This window comes from Balaenoptera musculus, chromosome 8 (assembly GCF_009873245.2).
Source record: "Balaenoptera musculus isolate JJ_BM4_2016_0621 chromosome 8, mBalMus1.pri.v3, whole genome shotgun sequence".
NCBI lineage: Eukaryota > Metazoa > Chordata > Mammalia > Artiodactyla > Balaenopteridae > Balaenoptera > Balaenoptera musculus.
Window position 1 is genome coordinate 8,376,581 of NC_045792.1, and position 12,787 is coordinate 8,389,367.

The window sequence follows — 12,787 nt, forward strand, 5'->3', positions numbered from 1 at the left end:
TGAATTAGACTAAGTGTCACTCAAAGACAGAAACCAACAATTGTGTGTTTTCAAGCAGGGCTCAGTCACAGGGTCTTGTCCTCAGGGGATGTCCCCTCCGTGGGGCTGAGACTAAAGGAGACTGTGCCGTCCCAGGCAAAGAGGAGAAGAGTGACTTTAGTCCAGATTACTTGGACCAAAAGATGGAGTCGGGCACTGAATAAATTATTTGCTCTTGCCTAAATTTTCTACTTGACAGTATATGGTGTTTAATAAATACTCATTGACTGATTGATGGATAACAATACCCAAACATTTCTTATTCTTACTACGTCTCAGGGACTGTGTTAAACCCATCACATGCCAGATTTATTCCACATAACCACCTCTGCAAGTAGGTACCATTATTGCCCATATTTTACAGTTGAAGGCAATGAAGGCCAGAGGTAGTAGTTTACTTGCTTAACGTCACACAGTCGGCAACAAAGCTGGGACATGAAGCCAGGTTGCCTGTGTTGCTTCACCGGCAACTAGGGGTCTCAGGATTTACACAGAGAAAATGGCAGTTAATAGGGTGCGTGGTTTAGGGAGAAAGTGGCTTAGTGACAGGAAGTAGGGGCGTCCAGGAAAACCAAACAGCCTTGGGGAAACTAAAGTTTAGGATTTCCAGAACCCTCCCTGGCAATGTTCCCGCATTCGGCTGCTCTGGCCTGGCCCCCAGGAGCCAGAGTACCTCACCGTGCTTCCCCATGCATAAAAAGAGGGGGTTGGACTGTCAGGTGCCTTCTGTTTTCTGATTCCCTGAACGATACAGGGACTTCTGATGGTCCTGGAAGGGACCACGTGAGATGGTCTAGGCCAGTCTCTAGGTGACCGGATGGTCCAAACCCTCCCGGACACATGGCTGCATTTTCTCTTCTGAGGCTCTCTTATCGCGTCACACCATCTCTATGTTTTCCCAATCTGCTGCTCAATTCTTCCGAACACTTATTGCAATCTCTCCTGCCTTAATATACAGTGCTGACTCAGCCTTCTGTAGGCACCAAGCCTTCTGTAGGCACCATCGATACAAGCTCCCTTAATTTAATGTTATACATTCAACAAATATTGAGTCTCATTATATGCCAAGCACTGGACAAGACCTCTGACTTAAATAAGTTGCCCAGTTAGCTTTGTCTCCCCCAGACAAAATAATCCTAATTCCTTAAACCTTTCTTCTTTTTCCCTCCCTTCCTTCCTTCCTTTCATTTCTTCTCTCTTCTTTCTCTGAGCTTTCCGTTACTGGACTATCCTTCATTTTCAATCAACATTTTATTTATTCATTTTAAAATCTTTTCATGAATACACACACATACACATCCATACACACAGAAAAGTGCACCTATCTGTTTATAGCCAATAAATCCTTATTAGGTAAAAAGAATCGGAAAATACAATTAAGTAGAACAAAATAAAAAGTAAAATCTACCCAAAATAGCTTTGCTCAAATGAAATACGCATGCAATGTGTTTAAATCAGATTTGGTGCACGGTGGCCAAAAGTGGACCTACATTTTGGTCTAATAAAGCACAGGTGAAGGATTACTTTTTTATGAGGTAATAGACTTGGTTTAAAGATTTAAGAACATAGAGTAAATCATAATGGTATTCCAAGGCAATGAATATGTAGGACCTATTCAGTATTAGAGGAAAAAATGGGCGATGCCATTAATGTGGGGCAGCTGCCTGGCCTGGCGCAAAGCCTGTGGGATTCACCATCAGACAGCTTGGATTTGAGTCCAGACCTACTGTTTACAAACTGGGTGACATTGGGCTAATTCCACGACTTCTCTGAGCCTCAGTTTTCCTCATCCCTGTCTCACAAGATTTGATAACGGCTAAAAGAGATAATAATGTGAAAGTGCTTTATAAACCACAGGGAACCAAATGCATATAAACTTTTGCAACCTCTTTTAATGATTTCTAATATCCTGTTGGCTTTTCTATTGCTGTTCCAATTTCAAATAGTGGAAGAATAATCATCCTCAGTTTTTTCTTCTATATTTATGTTTAGTAAATCATCCTCTATCTTATTTTTATGCAATTTTGGGTTTTTGCCTCTAAATCAGAATAAAACTCTGACATATTAAACTATGTTTCCTAAGTGATCAGTGTCATGTAAAAAGTTATTCCAAATCTTCTAGTGCAATAATTCCATTTAATTTAATATCGTCATCAAATGTGATGAGTGGATCCTTCATTCCTTTTCTTCCAGTTTTGCTTCATCTTTCAGCTTCTCTCCCTCCCTTCTCTTTCAAAATAAAAAAACAGCCCTCTTCTTCTAAGCAGAGGGCTTCACAAAAGCAAAACGAGATGCACCCTTGCATTTCAGTCTCATATCACAGCGCACGAGCCCCACAAGTCTCAGGAAAGCCCGCAGGACCGGGGCCTCTCATTTTCTGGGAAGTCGCATGGCATGATATCCTGAATCTACTATTTCCTGCCTGGGTATTTTGGACAAGTCATTTAACTTCATCTGTAAAATGTAAGCTGATAGGTAATACTTACACTGTAGAGTTGTGGTGAACACTGAATAAGATCATGTACACATATGTCCTGGGCACACAGTAGCTGTGTGTTATATGTGGATTCTTTACGCCAACATGCCCCTCCCCCCCACCATCAAGTACTTTTCTGAAAAGTGGCCTCTCTTGTAGGATTGCGGCCTCTTCATCTGAGAGTAATAAGTCCTTGCCTTTCAAAACATTTATATACGTAGCACTTTACAATTTGCAAAATGCTTCTCTCTCCATTACCTCATTTGAGTCTCAGAAACATGGAGACACACAGGCATTGTTATCACTCTGCTAGAGATGAAGAGATCAAGGCTCAGAGATTAGGTAACCAGCGAGATTCCAGGCAGCAATTAGGGAGGGAGGTAGCTTTGCCCTGGAGGGCAGATTGCGTTTACCCTCTCCTTCTTCTGCAATTTGGGAAGCTGGAATATTCTCCCTCATTTACGGATGAAGAAATTGGGAAACACACATTCCTTGAAGTGCTCTGACGTTTCCTGCATGTCACTAGGGCAGCCGAAGCTAAAATCTATTCAGGAATTTTTCCAGCCCAGACCAGCCGGACCTGGCCTGAGCAGTTGGAAGGGTGGGGTCACTGGAACAAGGCCTGGGACATGGAAGAAAGGTGAAGTCCAGAGCCTGAAGACTGCTTAGGGACGCCACCACGCAGGACAAGCCAAATGCTTTCAAGTCACAATGTGGCACTTCCCTTCCCACGTCCCCAGAGTTTGGAGAAGCACTGTGGTTCAGGGGAAAGAGGAGGGCTTAAGGAGTTACACCCACCTGGTGCAAATCCCAGCTCTGTAACTTATTGACTATAGGGTTCTCGGTCTTGGATTCCCCCTTCTGTAAAATGGGTATAATGATAACCCTCTCATAGGGCTATGGTGAGAATTAAACAGCAGAGCTGGGTGCTAGAGAACAGCGGGTTTTGGAGGCTAGGTCTGGGGTCCTCCACTTACTGGGACGCTCTGGACAATTCACATGATCTCTGCACTCTGGCGTCCTCATCTGTAAAATAGGATAGCGACAGCAACCCCTCAGAGTTGTACTGAGGACGAAATGAGATCAGGCCAGAAAAGAACTAAAGACAAGTGCAGAGGAAGCACTAAAAAAAGACTGGCTCTAGGGCTGCGTCACTGCTGAGTGTGGGCCCGGGCTCCACGCCTGTATTTGACCCACGTATGTGCTGTGTGGTCTTGAGCTGGTGATTTTGCCTCGTGTCTCAATCTCCTCATCTTAAAACGGGGATAATAATAATCTGTGCCTTGTGGGTCTGAGAAGAGGATTAAATAAGATAATACAGGTGAAGTGTTCAGAACGGCACCTGGCACCCAGTAAGTGCACTATAAATGTTAATTATTACTGGCTTTGATTATTATTTCCTTTCCCTGTTCTGGTGTCTTGTGGGATTTTTCTGCTCCCATCGGGGCGAAGAGAGTGTGGGTGGAAGGCTGAAGGGAATGGCTCTCTGAAGGGGGCCTCCCGCGGTCTCGGTGGGCCCAGGGCTCTGCCTGGTCTCCTTATTCACAGCCTCTGGCCTCTGGCCCTGCTTCTTCAGAGTGGGCCCAGGGGCCTGGGGGGCCCCATTTTGGAGCTGGCTTTGAGGTCAGGCAGCTATAATCTGTCCCTTAAGCCACACCAGGGTCTCATTAAAACGTGCCCCATAAGTGTTAAAAAAAGTTACACATAAAAAAATTCCATGCATGAAACTGAAACCGTACGTTTTACAGCTTCGGTTTGAAATCTTGCATAATATATAAAACCTCGGCCCTGCACTGGGGGCCCATAAATCAGATTTTATAAAACAAAAAGCTTTTACCTTTCAAAGGGGTTTGGGGAACTTGCAAATTTTACAGACTGAACCAACTGCCAGTCAGAGGCTGCTGGGCCCAAGCAGGGGATCCGAGGGCCAGGTGCCAGAGGCCTGGTGAGCGCTGGGTGGGTGTGGGAATGGGAGTGAGGGTATCCCCGGGGGAGCATTCCAGCTTAGCCACCATGGGGGTATCCCCGGGGGAGCATTCCAGCTTAGCCACCACGGGGGTGGAAAGCCACCCGCATGGCACTGAAATGGGGAGGGGGAGAGGGTCAGAGAGCGTGGGCACCAGGGGGAGAGATGCTGGTGGTACTCTGCATAAATGAGGCCCTCTGTTACCCCCCGGGAAGCAGAGAGGTGGGCGATGGCGTGCAAGGAGCCAGCAGACCCGCATGCTGACAAGTCACTGCCCTTCTCCAGACTCCAGTGTCCCCATCTGTAAAATGGGCGTGCTGCTTTCCACGCTTGTGGTTTCCCCGCCAGCGTTTTGTGATTCTAAGTTTCTTTTCCGGCAGCTGGCTAACAGGGAAGGGAGGTTCCCTCAGAAACCTATACTCTGGGAACTTCTCTGGTCTCTGAGCAGCTCTGGCAGAGCTTAGTAAGCAGTGCCCATGGGACTCATCTGAGAGACCGTGGAGCGGGTCAGGTAGACACAGAGATTTGCTTGGACGAGAGGAGGGGACCAGCTGGAGGGGGAGGACCCGCGTGCCCGTGGTGGGCCTGGGGGAGCTGGGGAGGAGGCAGGACCCGAGCGCCCAGCGTGGGACAGAGTTCGGGGGACCCTAGTGTCCTCCTGACAATCCCATCTGTGAAAGTCAACATTCAAGGGCAAAGGCAAGCCGCCCTGACACACATATATATAAAAAATAAATCTCTCAATTATCTCAGCTCATTTGCTTGGGGTCTCATTTTATGTCCCTGCTCCACTGCGCAGTATATCTGTCCGGATAAAGAGTTACAGGCCGTTGGGCTACGTGTGTGGGGTTGTAAAAAATACAGATGCCAAATTAACTGGCTGTGGCACTCGGCAGCTGATTGAGCTGATAATGACGTGATCTGACCTTTTTCTAATTTCTAATTATGTGCATCTCGGCTGTGCTGGCTGCATGATTCTTGTTCTAATGATGGCTCCTGTGGTCGGCCTCTTCACCTCTCCCCTCCCGACACAGGACTACAAGTGGGGTGGCAAAGGGCGCTGCCTGACACCCTTCCCCCCGCCCCGTAAAGTTTCAGGCTTCCGGCCACACAGTCTCTCTGATGGCCTGGAGGTGAGGTGAGGTGGCTGGAATGCCTGGCTTTAGTGATATTGCATTTGACCTTAACCTTCTGGATGCCGTGCATTTAGTTCCACAAGCCATCTCGTTAATATTTTATGACTGTCACAGGAGACAGGCGTATTGGCTCTATAGACGAGGAAACTGAGCTTCAAAGGAGTTGTCGTCAAAGTCACCCAGAGGGTGAGCTGTGTAGCTGGGCTGAGGTCCTTGGCTCCTTCAATGGTCTCCATTTAAATAATCGACCTATCCATCAGTCACTGACTGTGGCTAACTGCTCTGGGTAAATCAGGTCCACATGAGGAGGTGGGCTGTCCAAGGTCTGCTCCACCAGGGGACCACTCCCGGCCCAGTCCCCTGAGCTAGAGGCCCAGGGAGCACTGGGGGTCTGGGGCCATTGGGGCAGCTCCTACAACATCCACGTCCCTAGGTCAGGCGTGGCACGTAGCAGACACTAACCAAGTTTTGTTGGATTAATGAAGAAATCTGAATCTTTGAGTGAACAGAACTCTGAGAGACCCAGGTAGTGCGGGCCAGGGGAGAACAGGGAGGCAGTCACACTTTTTGGTATTTTCCAGGCTGTGCTAGAATAAGAGGCTGTCCTCGGGGGGTCTTCTATAGCTCACCTGGCAGGTGGTAGTGGGCAAGGTCTGTGAGGTTTGTTTCCCCAGGACTCCTACCTCTGAAGGTTTAAATTCTTTCATGTTACTCAGCCTATTTTAGGTATTTCCTACCAATTTAGGCCTCAGTTTCTTTTGGGGTCAAGGGAGAGGAGTGCCCATTCCAGCTCCTGCAGAAACGACTGCCTCACTTCCTGGCTCCATGGCTGCTGTGGGTGTAGCTTCTAAAGACCTGATTCATAATTGCGGTTCTGAGATTCTGAGCAACTGAACAGCAGGGCAGGGCCAGGCCAGCCTGCACTTACTACTGGACCAACTGGAGAACCTGCACGGGCACAGCTCTCCTAGGGGACCTGAGAGACAGTGGTCTGGGCTCCCAGGAAGGATGTCTGCTCAATCCCAGCCAGGGGAGAGGGAGGGCCAGGCACAAGCAGAGGTGGATTTGTGGCTCCCAGAAACCTGCACTAACGCTCCTGACCCCGGTCAGGTGCTTATCCTCTGTCCTCTAAACGCATCATAACACTTCACAAATTTCCAGGCCAGGCTGAGGGGCTCTCCTGGTAGCTCTTCTGGCCTCCATAAAGTAGCATAATCAACTCTTGAGAGAAGCAGTGGGGTGGATAATTCACAACACAGAATAATACCCAAGTCATTTAAATCTGTTCTGCCAGTGCACTGTGTATGTGTGTCTTTCTTCCTTCCTTTTTGGAGTCACATTTGCTTTTCTAATTCTGCTTGCCTTTTGGGAGTAGGTACTAACTAAACTCTGACTGCAAGAGGTCAGTGCTATAATCAATCAATTTGTAGAAGAGAGTTTTTCAGAGTTTCCAAATTCACCGTGCATCATCTGGGTAATCCACCCACAGAAAAATCAAGAGCTGTGGTTAATAATCCCAGGATGACCGCTGTCATGATGAACAAACAGAGCAGCCTCTCTACAGCTCTCTTTCTCAACAGGATTCCCAGGGCTAGATGAGAATTTCAGGTATCATCTAATCTAGTGGCTACCAAGCCTTATTGAAGACTGCAGCTGTCTGGGAAACCTTTCAAAATGTACCTTCACAGGTCCCACCAAACTTACTGAATCACGGTTTCCAGGTGGTGGGCCCCAGGACCGTGTACTTTTTAAAGCTGTAGTGATGATGTGGATGACAAGCTAGGTTTGGGAGCCTGATCTACTGCGTCCCCCTAAATGGGCAGGACATCTGCTGATCTTCTCAATGTGACTGTGTTTCCGGTCTTCCTACCCACTGATCTGCTTGACTGTGCCTGTCATCCTCACCCTCCACACTGTAGCACATGGCCATCAGCTCCTCTCTGGGCAGCCCAAGACAGATTTACCAGCTGGCCAGGACTCTAGCTCTGTGAACAGCTACACCAAGACATTCTGGGCGCTATGACCCTCACTTTCCTTCACCGTCTTCGCTTGCAAGGGGTTGTAGGTCATGCTGGTGTCACAGCGGCAGAGGAGGGGAGAGCTTCGGCAGCAAACACCTTTGCATGCAACTCTTGGTTTAAGGTTCTCTGGCGCTAGAAGGGTACACCTAGTGCCTGCCCACAGGGGGCATGCAAATTTCTTTGTTGAATGCATGAATGAAAGGATCGCTTCTAGGGCATCTGGAGGGGATCAGAAGGGAGGAGGACCCTAGCCAGGGCGGGGGTTGGAGGGTCTTTACAGATTGTCCAGCTCTGGGTCATCGCTGAAGAAGGGTTTTGTGCTCCTGTTCCTGCTGGTGGACAAAGTTCTCGATGTCCACATCAAAGCTGGCGGAGGTGATGCACTCAGAGCCCTGGGTGGCCTGTTCACATTTCTCAAAACAGCAGCGTCAGGAGGCGGGAAAGAGGGTGCCTGCGGGGGACATCAAGAGCTCACACATGCGCACTCAGAGACTGCTGCCGTCGGGGCTCAGAAGCCACCAGGGTCCCTTCCCACTTTGCCGTCACTTCTTCTCCCAGGGTCCCACTCCCTGAGAAAGGCCCCAGTCCCCATGGTCAGCCTAGACGGCAGCGTTTCACGCGCGGCACAGAGAATTCAGTCTCCTGATTCCTGGGGCCTCAGAGGCTTCTGTTCCTCCCCACCAGGGGCCTAACTTTTCTCTTGGTCCAGATAAACTGCACACATATTTGATGAGGGATGCTGGGTATAACCCTTCACAGAAGTAGGTGTCCATTTCTGGCTCAATGTCAATCTGGGAAGGAAATATGGGAAGTGTCCAGAAAAGTCCTGGATGTGAACATTCGTGGTTGATCACACACCCACCCTTGGCTGCGTGGAGCCAGCCGAGGGCAGCACCTGTGTGTCTGCAAGTGTACGTGGAGGGGTGTGGACCTGAGTACTCGTCACACGTGGTGGGCAGAAGTCTCCACCTGTCCTGCATCTGTTGGCCGACTCAGTTTAGGTCAGACACCCCAGTCACACGTGTAACACCTCCCTACACGTTTCTATCATCACACACTTAGCACAACTGTAATTAAACAATTATTTGCATCATTATTTGTCCAGTGTTTTCCTCCAAGACTGTCTTTGTCTCAATGATCATTGTATCCTTAGGACCTTGCCCTGATGCTGACAGCAGGCACTTAATAAATATTCGGTGACTGACAATGAACCGGTGAATGATGAATATGTGAGTGTGAGTGTGCGCATGTGTGTGATGGGTCTATGATGGATGGATGTAAGCTGAAGTGCTTACCTGGCTACTCTATGGGTCTTGGCTTCGACATCACCCACTCTGGGAAGGTTCCCCGACTGCCCCTCCCCTCAACCTATGCCAACGGCTCCCTGGGTTGTTTGCTTTACCACGTGCCTCCCTCACTAGACTCTCAGCTACATGAGGGCAAGAAGCAAGCCCACCTTATTCCTCACTGTCTGCCCAGAGTCTAGCAGCGGCATGTGGATCCTAATAAATCTTTGTTGAATATATATGTGTTAGGTGTGTGACCCCATTTGCATATATAAGCGCATCTCGTTCTCATTTCTCTGCAGCATGAGTGAACAGCTATGTCTTCACACCCGGCACGTGCACATGTGTTTACATGGGTATTGACACTGGACTCTGGAGCTCCACTCCCTCCCGCCATGGTTCCCAAAAAAGCAACGGCACATCCCTCTCTGGTTGCTCACCTCAGTGCCCTGGAGCCACAAATTCTAGCTCCTTTCTTTTTGAGTAAGCTCTGCGTGCTGGGAGAGGAGACAGCATGTATGTTGGGTCTGGTCCCCAGGCTTCTGCCAATGGGGACGTTGTAGCCAGCACTGCCCAACAGAACTTCTTGAGGTGATGGAGACATTCTACAATCTCTGCTGTCCAATATGGTAGCCACTAACTTCATGAGGCCAATGGACATTTAAAATATGGCTGTTTTTGAATTATGGTTTTCTCAGGGTATATGCCCAGTAGTGGGATTGCTGGGTCATACGGTAATTCTATTTTTAGTTTTTTAAGGAACCTCCATGGTGGATGGACCTAGAGTCTGTCATACAGAGTGAAGTAAGTCAGAAAGAGAAAAACAAATACCGTATGCTAACGCAAACATATGGAATCTAAAAAAAAAGAAAAAAATGGTACTGATGAACCTAGTGGCAGGGCAGGAATAAAGACGCAGACATAGAGAATGGACTTGAGGACGTGGTGGGGGAGGGGTAAGCCGGGACGAAGTGAGAGAGTGGCATGGACATATATACACTACCAAATGTAAAATAGATAGCTAGTGGGAAGCAGCCGCATAGCACAGGGAGATCAGCTTGGTGCTCTGTGACCACCTAGAGGGGTGGGATAGGGAGGGCGGGTGGGAGGGAGACGCAAGAGGGAGGAGATATGGGGATATATGTGTATGTATAGCTGATTCACTTTGTTGTACAACAGAGACCAACACAGTATTGTGAAGCAATTACACTGCAATAAAGATCCATTAAAAAAATAAAGTATGGCTCTTGTGTCTAGGACACTGAATTTTTTATTTTGTCTAATTTTAACTAATTTTAATTTAGATAGCAACATGTGGCTAGTGGCTACCATATTGGAAAGCACAGTAAGTCCTGAAAATGAAAACAGATCATGCTTCTTCCCTCCAGCACGCTATGATTAAACATGCCGAGCAAGACTGAACATTCAGCCTACATAGTGTTTGTAGGCTGACGGGGGACCCCTGTGAGCCTGTCCCATCCTGGGATTCTAATAATTCTGGGCAGAAAGGCAGAAGGTGCTGAGACCCAACCACACTCAAACCTATACCCACTGGTCATTCTACTCAAGCTCGGGGGCAGCGGGGGCTGAGACGAGATGAATTCCTGCCACAGATGAGCTGCGTGGCTTAGCAAAGCTGTCTCTAGACACTATCTCCCCGACCCTTGTTTTGGGAGCTGATGCGTAAATAGCTGGGCTCCAAGGCTGCAGGCTGGGTCACAGTCTGGAGGAAAAAAGGGTCAATATCTGAGAGTAGCCCATCTGCAGCCCCAAATTGCTAGAAGAGCTATTCAGCCCCCTCAGGAAGCTGGTGGGAAAACAATGGGTTCGCTCAGCCATCCGCTGAAGACAAAGAGAAAACCAGGTGAAGGGGTTAAACTCCAGTATAAGTCTTCATTTGCAGCCACTAATACTGCAGCATATTATAGTCTAATCTAACCTGATCCCAGTTTAATGCAAGATTCTCCTGGCCCTGAGTGGAATACCAAAGAAAGCCTTCATGGCTGTGATTTAAGCAGAGGCCTGCAGTGGTTTAGCTGAGGGACATGAAAGGCAAATTCCAGACGGTGTTATGAATTATTGCGCCTTATGAACCTTCCTACTCTCAGCAGATGCCTGCTGCCATTTAAACAGCCACTAGATCAATTAGGAGTGAAAGGCACAAATCGACTCTGTACAAGGGCACTAAATTACCAGGAACTAATAATCCGCAGCATCGTGCCAGGTGGTGGGGGGCGCAGCCCCTGCCCCATCCCCACGGCGGCCGCCGGTCACTGCATGTCCCTCCCTCACCGGCTGGAGGCAGGGTGGGCAGCTGCTGATGGTGTGTGGGTGTGCCGGTGCACGTGTGTGCACCTGGGTTGAATGTAGGCTGTCAACGAGAGCAAGTGTGAGTGTTGTTTGTGTAAGTGGGTTGTCCTAGGTGTTTTTATTGCGTGTGCACACACGGTGTTACGTCTCTGCGGTACTATGCACATATGGGTTGTGTGTATGGAGCTGGGGTGCAGAGTCTGTGTGCTGTGAATACAGGGTGCCTATGCCCTCTATTGTATGCAGTGTGTGTGCAGGGCTACGTGTTATCTGTATGCAATGCGTGTGCGAGCATCATGTGTTTTGTGTACACAGCGTGCGTGGCATGTGGGGTGGGGAGGAGGGAGCTGCCGGTGACTGCGTCTCCCAGCTACCAGCCCTGGAGTTGGGCTGGGGGGAGGAGGGTGAGCTCTTCTGCCACTGTCCTGGCCTCTGCAGGGAGGAGAGTGATCAGGGAGGGCCTCTCTGAGGAGGTGACATTTGAGTTAAGCCTGGAAGGACGAGGAGGCAGTCAGGCAAAGGTCTGAGGGAGGGGCATGCCGAGCAGGGGAAAACGCAAAGCACTTCAGAGAGAAATGAGCTTGGCGTGTTTCTGGAACAAAATCCAGGCGCTTGTGGCTGGAGCAAGGTAGGCGAACGGAGGGAGATGAAGTCGAGGAGGTGAGCAGCAGTCAGATCCGAGGTCTCGCACAGAGCTGGGCTTCTGGGGACTGGGGTGGAGGCACTGTCCCCTCCACTGGGGGACAGCACCTTCCAGGCAGAGCTCTAGCATTGGTCCATTTTATAAACCTCTCCCCTGCAGGTGTCAGATCTCCCGTGTGTGTGTGTGTGTGTGTGTGTGTGTGTGTGTGTGTGTGTGCACGCGCGTGAGACGAGGGCATATCTGGGGGTGTTTTCTATGGCTTCTGCCATCTCTCAGTAGAAGAAAACGTGCTTTTCATCTTCTCCCCCACGTTAAGCAAGGACCCGTGGAGCCCAGAACAGGCCTCCTGGTTGCTGCCAGGCCCCTCTCCCCAGCCCCTCCCTGCCTGAGCTGCACTATCAGTTCCCAGATCCTCCCGTCATACCCCACCCTCCCCAGGCTCCTGCCTCTGGTTCCACCCACCCTGATCCCTGGAGCCCTGAGCCCAGGAGTTCGGATGACATCTGTGCTCACCCACAGCTTTTCATATGAACCACAGCCAGGGTTGGTAGGGCTGCCTGTGGTTCCCGTGCTCTATCCACCTGCATCTCTCGATCACCCTGACCGCTACCTGCTACCTCAAGTGTGGGGACTGCTGAGATGCTCTGTACCACCCCTGAGAAACAGGTTCAGTTTCCCAGTGACTCAGCTGGGTTCTGTGGCTGCAGTGATGCTATGGCCTTCTTTAAGGCTGTTCCCGGCCCAGTTCCCAGCCCCTTCCCCAGTTGCCCATCCTACACCTGCCTAAGCGTTGACCTATATTTTAAGCTATCCTCCCACATCAACCCATAAGACTGGGGAAGAGGCTGGAAGCCACTTTCAAGGAGTCCTTTCCAGCAGCCTCCACTGCGGGCCTGGGGTGTGGTGGGGT

At 49.5% G+C, this 12,787-nt stretch overlaps 1 protein-coding gene across 2 annotated transcripts in view; it reads right to left on the reverse strand.

Moving 5' to 3' along the window:
* Positions 1–12,787, reverse strand: part of PKNOX2 (PBX/knotted 1 homeobox 2) — a 258,828-nt gene that overhangs the window by 35,687 nt on the left and 210,354 nt on the right. The window contains exon 6 of one of the 2 annotated variants that reach the window (XM_036861893.1): positions 7,916–8,089. The exons of the other annotated variant lie outside the window; for it this stretch is intronic. Within the exon in view, the coding sequence (XP_036717788.1) occupies positions 7,916–7,999 (84 nt within the window). The 5' untranslated portion in view covers positions 8,000–8,089. The remainder of the gene's footprint in view (positions 1–7,915; positions 8,090–12,787) is intronic. 2 annotated transcript variants of the gene reach the window in all.